Source organism: Mercenaria mercenaria, unplaced genomic scaffold, assembly GCF_021730395.1.
Source record: "Mercenaria mercenaria strain notata unplaced genomic scaffold, MADL_Memer_1 contig_734, whole genome shotgun sequence".
Lineage (NCBI taxonomy): Eukaryota > Metazoa > Mollusca > Bivalvia > Venerida > Veneridae > Mercenaria > Mercenaria mercenaria.
Window position 1 is genome coordinate 45,776 of NW_026463631.1, and position 10,932 is coordinate 56,707.

The 10,932-nt window shown below is 35.2% G+C and overlaps 1 protein-coding gene across 2 annotated transcripts; it reads right to left on the minus strand.

Moving 5' to 3' along the window:
• Positions 1-4,181: 4,181 nt before the first annotated feature.
• On the minus strand, positions 4,182-8,391 carry LOC128554772 (uncharacterized). Of its 2 annotated transcripts, XM_053536079.1 has the most exons (5): positions 8,257-8,391; positions 6,509-6,636; positions 6,020-6,067; positions 5,584-5,785; positions 4,183-5,381 (listed from the first exon to the last, which is right to left on the minus strand). In XM_053536079.1, exons 1-5 carry the CDS (start codon positions 8,378-8,380, stop codon positions 5,086-5,088), a joined length of 798 nt encoding a protein of 265 aa, XP_053392054.1. In that variant the 5' UTR covers positions 8,381-8,391; the 3' UTR covers positions 4,183-5,085. The 2 variants fall into 2 exon arrangements, with proteins under 2 accessions (XP_053392055.1, XP_053392054.1); XM_053536080.1 differs by lacking the exon at positions 6,020-6,067 and having other exon boundaries at positions 4,182-5,381.
• Between the last annotated feature and the right edge of the window lie 2,541 nt (positions 8,392-10,932).

A 10,932-nucleotide genomic window follows, 5' to 3' on the forward strand; every position in this document is an offset into this window, starting at 1 on the left:
TACCTAAGGGTATTTAAACGTAAAAACCTCTTAATGTCCAGTGCATTGTTTTTTTTTTAAATGAAATGTATCTATTCTTAGTAGTATTGAAAACTATCAACCGTCTAAAGTTTTATCTACTGTAAACTTTAATTGATATACCCTGCTCGCAGCGCCAATCATGTAATCCTTCTAGCTTCTCGGACTTAAATAGTTCAACTCAAGCTGATCCTGTAGGATACACTTAACTAGCAACCCTCAAGTTCACTCAAGTTTCACTAAACATGCAACTTTTCAGCCATGCTGTAACTCTAAAGAGGTCTTTGTTTAAACAAACTTCAGAACGTTCAAAATGCAGCTGCACGTATAATAACGAGAACACGCCGTAACGAGCACATAACACCTGTGCTTAAAGAACTACACTGGATTCCTGTACCATACAGGGTGGAGTTTAAGATCCTGACCCACACCTATAAAGCTCTTCAAGATCATGCCTCTAAATACATCAAGGACATGCTTGATATATACAGACCTTCAAGAAATTTAAGATCACAAAATTCAAATTTACTTGTTGTGCAAAAATCACGTACTGTAAAATACGGTGACAGAAGTTTCCGACATGCTGCACCAAGACTGTGGAATGCTCTACCTAATGACATAAGAAACAATGGAACACTCTTATCATTCAAAAAATCATTAAAAACACATTTATTTGTAAAATACTATGGACAGTAACCATGCACATGCATGTGATAGTCCGACTGTGAATTTGTCAGCTTATCAATCTAAATTCTTTTCTTAATCTCGTTATGAATCGTATTTTAAACACTTCAGTGTTGTTTTCTGCGTAAACTGTTTTAGATGTAATTTGTGTTTAACCAGACAAACTGTGTTATTCGTAGTCATATGCATAGATATATTGCAAGTGTGATATTGTTTAACTTTCATGTAGTAAACTTTGTTTGGCATTTAATCATTTTAACTATTATTTAATGTTTTAAACACGTATCTTATCCGTATCATTGTTTTATTTTTTGTAATTATCTATTGTGCATGTATGTTCATTCTGTTGTTAAGCACTTTTGAACGTATATTCTTTTGTATGAAAAGAGTGCTATACAAATATGGTATAATAATAATAATAATAATAAAGAGGAAATATTTCAACAGAGCGGTTACTACCATAGGTTCGTGCACTGGGTATATCAAGTTTACTCTCAAATTGGGCAAACTGAAGAACAAGCCAAATCACGGTTTTCAATTTTATTATAAAGTCCTTAACAAAAGATGTGGACAATTCAAATTTTACTATGATATAATAATCTAGGCAATATGTGACAGCATAAATAACAAGCTAGTACTGTACGTTGATAGTACTAATAACAGATAGTTAGTAGGAAACCCACGTGTTGTGACTGAAAAGACCGCCCGTAACCCGACATATAAATCTCACTACAGGATCGTGACAGAATATGGCTGTCTGCACTCTCTGGAGATAGAAAACGTATAAATACTGTATTAACAGGGATCCACTTGGAAACCTCCCTTGGGTTTATGACGGAAAATTGCTGTGGGAAACCCGATTTGCGACTAACAACGTACTAGACGTAGGGTCAGAATTTGCTGACACAGCTATAATCATGATAATAATTTCCTTAGTATTTATGTAAAGTTTCTATAACAAACAGACTGGTTCCTGTGATAGTCATATGATAGTAGAAAAAAAAACACATACAGTTTTAATAATATAAAGCAACAATTCTTTAACTGTAAATAAATCCTGACATATACTTAAAGTAAATCTCGAAAACAGGAAGTTATTAAAAAGTGTAACGGAATGTTAACGTCTTATAAAATGGGGAACAGATCGGCTTGGAATAAATACCTAAATTAACAGGAGTTATTTGCCTTTTAATTAAACATATAATAGAACGGAAGTAAACATATATTCGGAACACTCGTCCTAAAATAGCAAAAGGCTGAACACCGCTAAATCCGGCTGTTCTTTATTTCATATAAATCCACTTACTTCATAACGGTTTTTTCGACATTTTCTAGCATATCAGAGTTTCAGAGACTTATATTCCCTTAAAGAACTAGACCGCTACTTTAGAAAAACAACTGTTAACTTTTATATAAGAAAACTACCGTTCGTTAAATACAACCCGCTGAATTTACTACTTTTCGCTTCTTTCAATTTCTCATTTCGAGACATTAAATTCTTACGCACCCATTTTTACTTACCATGCGATAAGAACATGCCGATTTCGGTAGAATGCAAAGTGATACATACTAAAATGCGGTAGGGTAAATGTAAGCACGTTGCTATTGAGAAAAGGTACTAGAAAAGGAAAAAAAAGATTAGCACTATTTATATTTTGACTACTTGTGACCAGCGAAGGTTTACATTCTATTTGATGGTGATCAGCCAGAAACAAATGTAACATATTACAGAAAAACAAGAAAAAGAGGTAAATCTTCAAACTGCGTAAGTACGAGTTGAAGCCATACATTTTAATTATCATGTAAGTGGGCATAGAATTAATCAAAACCAGTTCACAAGTCTCTAGTAGCTCTATCCGATCCTCGATGAATAAATTGTAAACAAACAAGCTCTTTCAAGCATCGATGAAATTCAGGCACCAATCGCACCATGCCTTTGAAACGATAATTTGTTCAATTTAACATCATTTCCAAACGCTTGGTTCAAAGACAACCTTTATTTTAGCATCCTTACTGATGTATTTCCAGTACGCCACATATCCAGTTTCTTTCACAGTGATCAGTATTCACCATATCGCGTCCCGGGTTGTGTATGCAAGAGAATTTAAATTCTTTTCTCTGAAAGAAATTCGTGACATATGGGATAAATGACGTAAAAATGCTACGTCCATATGCAGATTTATACGAGCAGCACAAGGGAAACACAAAATATAGATGTAAATACATAATCAGAAACTTTCACGTATGTCACACTAGAAGTAGGATGATTTAGTTCACTTAATATTATACTTTTTGAAATATATATTTAAACAATGCAACTTATCTGTTTTATCTCATTTTTTTTTGCTGTTTGTATGGAAGCATGTCCTTTTTAGCCATAGACTTACTCTTGATCCGAAGATGGCTAATGTAGGCTTCTTTAAAAGCGAAATCAGACCCCGAACCTATTGTCTCTATTTACTATTATCACTATTATTATTATTATTATTATCATAGATCTACTAGAAAGTCCACAGAGCAGTTATAGAGCGTAAATTTTTTAGTTATTTATAACCGACGATTTAAATTATAAAAAATCCCTGATGTATCATTTTATCTGTCTTAAACCGATTCAAATGGAATATTAGTGTTGCTTGTTCCCGCATTAGCAGACTGATTTACCAAAAGGGCAAGGCGACTACCTTGGGCGAGTACCAAATGTGGGTAAAGTTGCCCGATTTACCAATTGTTGTACAAATTGGTTATTTGCACTATGCGATTTACAAAACGCGCAGATTGGTTATTTGCGCATAACATTTGCACAGCTACTGCCAATATTATTACGCAAACGGTAATCATTGTAAAAGGCTGAAGAAAATATAGGGATATGCTTACATTTGAAATAATATTGGTAAGCCATCAATATGTGTTTGATATGGTGGATTATTTCTGCCATTATTTCGTGTTGGCGGGGCGAAATCACAACAAAACGAAAACACAAAAATATTAACAAAAACCTAATTCGTCGAGTTTTCATGTTTTCGTGTTGTCGTGTCGGCGGGTGAACACACGGAAACACAATACATTTCACGCGAAAACTCGACGTTTAGAGGGCGACGACACGACAATTTATTTGTCGAGTCTTTTTTGTTAGCGTGTTGGCGGGTATAAATATATCGTGTTGGCCTCTTTTATTTGTCGTGTTTTCGTGTTTTATCCCCACCAACATGAGAACACGACAAACACATTACTTGTCGAGTTTTCGTGTTTTCGCCCCGCCGGCACGACAACACAAAATCACAACACGTAAACACGACAAATACTTTTCGGACATCTCTTATGAAACGTAGAGTTATTCTGAAACCAGTGACAAAGGGTTTAAGAAGCATATTCTTTCTGTTCGGACGAACCGTCAATTCAGAATTTATTTATAATCACTGAAGCTGCATTAGGAGATCTGAGATTGTAAAACAATACAAAAAAATGTCAGATGTCAGTTTGTTTTTTTTTTTGTTTTTTTTGAGGCCCCAGCTGGGTAACCCCGTTTATTTTTCTTTGCATAACATATATATGACATACAATTTTATATATAATGTCAATGATATATATAGTCAAAAACAAACATGAACTTAACCTGTTTCGAATCAAAATCACGTCGGATTCAATACGAATATTATGCAAAGAGTTTTGGAAGGTAAGAAAAAAAAGGAAGGAAGAAGGAAGTAGAGAAGAAAGAAAAGAACTATGTCGCTTGGGAGTTCAGTTATCGTTTTAAAGGTACAGAGTGTATGTATATCAGACCCAGTTCATTGGGGGTGCGGTGCTGAATTTTTCTCCAAAATTTGAGGTACGTGAGGAGGTCATGCCCTCCTATTTAGGGGGCCAGATCGGATTGACAATGGTTTTGTACAATAATATAAATGTTTTATATGCTGTTTTAATTTCATGTAAAACAATGCTTTCTTTCTATGATTTGATGACGTTCGAATATTTTTTCTCCGAAATATGGACCTATACCTTAACGTATTGTAATTCTGGAGCTGGTTAGGAGAAGAGGTCGTCTGAAATTGTGTCTATTTATACAGAAGACAGAAGGACGACGACCAGACGACAGTTGATAAAACTAGCTCACCCCGCGTATTTTTTGCATAGATAAACTAATACAAAATTTATAAAATGAACGTTTTAAATATCACATTATACTTGTTTTTCAAGTTGATCTTTAAATATATAATATCACTAACGCATCATTTTATTGTGATTAATACTGATTATCACATTTACATAAATATACAGTACGTCACATGATGTGTACTCATATGTGGAATTCACAACGCAAAAGTTGTTCTTTTGAAATGTTTAGCTTCCATACCTGTTTTGCTTTTTCTTCTCATACATTCAGTGTTATGACCAATAGGTTTTCTTTTTTTGTTCAAAAGGTTGTTTACATATTTTACACACAACTTGATCAGATGCACAATCTGAGCAAAAAAAATGGCCACACGGTTTGAATGTATACATAGAATGATTTCTCAAGCTTTTACAACAGGACAGACATTGTGTTTTGGCTTTCAGTTCTTTCTTCCGATATTCAGTCGCAACAATATGTCTCTTCTCATTGGGCTTCTGTTGAGAAATTGCATGCCGAGGCGTCGGTGCCATCCTCATTTCAGTCTCATCCATTTTATGATTGTCTTTGTCTGAAATATTAAAATTCTTGTTGACAGCTGACACGTTTCAACATTTTATCACATTGAATTTGTTTTGTTAAACGGACCAACCCTAACAGAATTGTATTTGACAACCATGGTATGTTTTCGAATTAATTTAAATACAATACTGCGAAAATGACACTTTGATATTAAATAATAGGAAAATAAATTTCTTTCGCTTTTTGCGTACCGCAGTTATTTGTTATGTGTCCCTTTGTTGGTGTCAAATCATTTCTATTAGTGTATGTATGTAGCGGTGTCTCACTTCCGTCTATAGTTGCAGGAGTTTCACCTATCTCTGTATCGAGTAGTGCTTCAGCTCTCAATATTTCACCTCCTCGTGCATTTAGTGATGTGCCTTCAGATTCAGGCGTATGTGGGACAGTCTCGCTCTAAAAGTGTTCATTCGTGAAACAATTAATATGTACATTTATTATTAATGTTATACATGTATTTACAATACGAAGTTCAGTGTCATCATTCATTTATAGAATACTCATTTATAGCATTATCTGATCGACGGCTGAGTATACTTCATTTTACCTTATGAATATAACTTATAAGAGAATTGGCAAAAATATATGTAATGATTTCCTTTTACTTGCAACTTCAATAGTTACATGTACCTCAACTCTTTGTTTGTCTGGTGCTGCTTCAGCCTTTTCTGTTTCTGTCTGTGAATATATATTATACAGGCTAGAAAACAAACTGTCATTGTGACGTAATTGTAAGGCTGATATTGGGTTTCACTGTTCACTATTCAGTCAGTAAATTTTCAGTGAACACCCCTTTAAATAATAAGTGGTACTGCCCAAATTGAATGATGGACCAGTCCATTTTTGAAATTTAGCAGGGTTAAGGTTAAAGAAAAAATGTTGATTGACATCATATACCGCATTAAATTGATCGCAAACTAGAAAACTTATATCAGTTCTAAACTGTTTACTCCCTTTTCACACATATATGATTTCAAAACTAAATATCAGAAACTATATGTAACATCAAAATGTTCAAGATATTTTGGAAGAACTTGACTTGCATTTTAAAGCATTTTACACTTTGTACATTCTAAAGAACCGGTAATAATAGATATTACCCGCCGTTATAGATCTTACCCTTGCCAAAATGTTTTCTTTTGCAAATTTGCATTGTCCAAATAACTCTGCATGTATTTGCGATGGTGAGTCTCCATTATCAAGTACTGGTCTCAGCCCACAGTCGTAACAAATTGGCCTTGTGCCATCTGAAAAGCAAAAATTGTCATGTTTTGACTGCCTGTCTTGACACAAGCAGCTAACGCCTGATGGCGTTTTGACCGGGTTTTCCGAATTAGGTGAAAATGAGTTAAAGTTCTAACAAATAATATAATAAAAAGGCATACAACAAATAAGCCCCTAATAAATAACACTATTGAAGGAATAAGGGGGGAAATAGACAGGTAGGAAATGAAATTAAAGAAATAAACTGGTGTAAAAATAAAAGTAAGAAAAACACTATTTTCAATGTTTATATCCCTGTGACCTTGACCTTTGACCCCGAAATCAATAGGGGTCATGTACGCATCAAGACCAACATATTTATGAAGTTTCAAGGTCCTAGGTGAAATACTTGTCCAGATATTAAGCAGAAACCATTTTCAATATTCAGCTCTCTGTGATTTTGACCTTTGACCCAGTGACCCAGAAATCAGTAGGGGTCATGTTTACATCAAGACCAACATACCTATTAAGTTTTAATGTCCTAGGTGAAATACTTGTCCAGATATTGAGCGGAAATCATTTTTAGTGTTCAGGTCCCTGTGACCTTGACCTTTGACCCAGTAACCCAAAAAATCATTAAAAGTCATGTACATATCAAGACCAACATACCTATGAAGTTTCAAGGTCCTAGGTGAAATACATGTCCAGATATTGAGTGGAAATCATTTTCAATGTTCAGGTCTCTGTAACCTAAATCTTTGACTCAGTGAGCCATAAATCAAGAGAGGTCTTATACATATCAAGACGCACATATTTAAGAAGTTTCAAGGTCCTAGGTGAAATACTTGTCCAGATATTGAGCAGAAACCATTTTCAATGTTCAGGTCCCTGTGATCTTGACCGTTGATCCAGTGACCCAGAAATCAGTAGGGATCATGTACACACCAAGACCAACATACCTATATAGTTTTAAGGTCCTAGGTGAAATATTTGTCAAGATATTGAGTGAACAAAAGGGTTAACGTAAGACTCATTATTCCCTCCATCCGTCCGTCCATCCATCCATCCGCCCGGACAGACATAATCTACAAAGCCGGATTTTTCTTCAAAATCCCGGCCAAAAAGCATCCAGTAGGTGAAACCGGAACAGTGTGTGCTTTCTTGCAAAGCTAGCAAATAGTCTGTTATATACCTAGGTCTAAAACAACTGCACAAAAGTTTGGATTTAAATATATTTGTTGCTTTTTCTTACAAATGGGTACAGGTATAAAATACATGAAAATTTAATCGCTAGGAAATAATAGCAGTGAACGTCTTAGCTTTTCTTGAAATGCTTGCACTTTACAAGTTAGATATAATTTTTCAAGCAGTTACATTTTGAAATAATACACAGACAAACCGTCATAAAAGTGCAAAATATCACATGGACGTTAGTGAGGATTTATGTAATGTACATCTCCAGAATATTCCTCTGCAGACGCAGAGAAAAATGTTTCTGAAGCTGACAGAAATAGACATGCACCAGAGAAAAAAGAATGAGAGACACATGTAAATACTATCAAACGACGGTTTAAAATTGAGCCATTTTGGGTACTGTACTAGATCAGCTAGATAGAACGTACATAAAATATCGCTATATGGGTTAACAAAATAAAACAGCTTACCGATATGACTAAAACCGGCCTTTTCTAATTCTTTTTTCCATTTTTCGTCATCATCGTAGACAGAAACTGTTTCTGAAAGTTTAGCAGCAGCCATTTCTTGGCCCAAACAACTACGGGATCCCATTCGACATTTCATAATTGGAATCCCATACAAAAGCTATATATATACTATTGTTATAAAAAAAAGTTTCGCGGCACGTAATGTTTTTTACGGCAGCAGAGGGGACATAGGAAATATTTTATTTATCACGTTCTCACGTGTTAGCTATCACGTTCCAACGTGGAAGCTAACACGTGCGCACGTGATACATAAAATATTTCCTAAATGAAAGTGATAGCTATCACGAGCGAACGTGATAAATAAAATATTTCCTATGCGAATGTCATAGCTATCACGTACAAACGTGTTAGCTACCACGTGCGAACGTGATAGCTACCACGTGCGAACGTGATAGCTAACACGTGCGAACGTGATAGCTATCTCGTGCGAACGTGTTAGCTACCACGTACGAACGTGATAGCTAACACGTGCAAACGTGATAGTTATCACGTGCGCACGTGTTAATTAACACGTTCGCACGTGGAAGCTATCACGTGCGCACGTGATAAATAAAATATTTCCTATGTCCCCTCTATGCCACCGTAGTTTTTTCAAGAGATTAACTTTACTTTCTTTCTGTTGGTTAGTAGATCCCGATCGCAGTTACGTCTCGAGCAAGACTGTGCTTTGAGTAGTCACTAAAGATTTGCACTCCTTTCTTCTGTCATAATTATGTATGGAGTTAACGGGTTATGAACAGAAAATGCAAGTCTATGAATTTGCATAAATTTGTTGCTGCGTCAAAATGTTTATTGCTATGACAACAAGTATTTCAAAGGCGCCGCATGTGCCGTAAAAGCTATGCGAAGTAATTATGCCGTTTTATACTGTTGCTACGTCATCAAGTTAAGGACATGTAAAAACTTTAAAAAAATCAAAAGATTTGTCACTGAAATATGGCACATAGATGAAAGCAATATAGAGAACATGCACGTTGTTTATTTTGTACGTTTGACCTTTCGTTCAATTTTGTGTCTCTTCATGTGTTACAAATGATCTTGTCACAAAATATTAAATATCTTTTGTATTAAAAACTCATTCACGTGGATGTTCCTTGGATGGTCTTCTTTAAAAATTGTTCAAAGAACTGAATTCCATATAGAACTCTGGTTGCCAAGGCAACCGAAAGGAAAACCTTTAAAAATCTTCTTGTCCAAAACCACAGGTCATAGGCCTTTATATTTGGTATGTTGCATCATCTAGTGGTCCTCTACCAAGGTTGTTCAAATTATTCCCTTAGGGTCAAATATAGTTCCGCCCTGGGATTCACATGGTTTACAAAGACTTTGTAGGGAAAGTTTTGAAAATCTTCTTGTCCAAAACCACAAGGCATAGAGCCTCAATATTTGGCATGTGACATCATCTAATGGTCCTCTATAAAGATTGTTCAAATTATTCCCCTGTGGTGAAAAGAGGCCCCGTCCTGGGGGTCCCAAGTTTTAAATAGACTTACATAGGAAAAATTCTTGTCTGAAACCACAAGACCTAGACCTTTGATATTTAGTATGTAGCATTGCCTTTTGGTTCCCTACCAAAATTGTTCAAATTATACCCCTGAGGTGAAAAGAGGCCACGCCCCGGGGGTCTCAAATTTTAAATCGACTTACATAGGAAAAAAAAAAGTCTTCTCGTCTGAAACCACAACACCTAGGCCTTTGATGTTTGGTATGTAGCATTGTCTTGTGGTTCTCTACCAAGATTGTTCAAATTATGCCCCTGTGGTAAAAAGAGACCCCGCCCCGGGGGTCCCAAGTTTTACATAGACTTATATAGGAAAAAGTATTCTTGTCTGAAACTGCAAGGCCTAGGCTTTTGATTTTTGGTATGTTGCATTGCCTAGTGGTTCTTTACCAAGATCGTTCAAATTATGCCTCTGGGGTAAAAATAGGCCCTGCCCTGGGGGTCCCAAGTTCTACATAGACTTACATAGGAAGAAAAAAACTTTTAAAAAAATCTTCTTACATGAAAGTTCACGGGTCACATAGTTTTTATATGTGTTATATAGGAACAAATACTTAACAAAATTATCTGATCATATTTTCTAGACTGTTTAATTATAATAACCGTATGATCCCAAGTAATTAGGGGTCATTTGACTGTAACTATGACGTACTGACATACTTTCTGGCTTTTTAAGATACAGCCTTGAAATTTGGATGACATGTACAGTTATGCACACCGATCTTAAAACTGACTTTCAGTGACCATGAATGTAACCCACTGATCAACTTTCTTGTGTTTTAAGATTCAGCCTTGAAATTTGGATAACATGTATAGTTTTGCACACGGATCTTAAAACTGATTTTCAGTGACCTTGAATATGACCTACTGACCTACTTTCTTTCTTATTTTAAGATACAGCTTTGAAATTTTGATGACATGTTATCACAAACTGACATATGGGCCTAAACGTATCTGTAGTATAAATGCAGGTATTGCATCATCTTTTGGAAATTTTTGAGATATTACGGTTAAAGTCAGATTTTACGCATAAAATACCTCTCATGTTTTTTTTTTTTTTTGTATTTTATAACATAAATTTCCATGTAAACTCCATTAAATTCGGTTCAGTATTA

What these genes read in the sequence shown, in the direction of transcription:
- LOC128554772 (XM_053536079.1), bottom strand. Translation starts at nt 8,380, where the DNA reads ATGGGATCCCGTAGTTGTTTGGGCCAAGAAATGGCTGCTGCTAAACTT. An exon ending in AAGAAAACATTTTGGCAAGG is followed by an intron (nt 6,068 to 6,508) that starts GTAAGATCTATA and finishes ATATATTCACAG; the next exon opens with ACAGAAACAGAAAAGGCTGA. An exon ending in ACACATAACAAATAACTGCG is followed by an intron (nt 5,382 to 5,583) that starts GTACGCAAAAAG and finishes TTAATATTTCAG; the next exon opens with ACAAAGACAATCATAAAATG.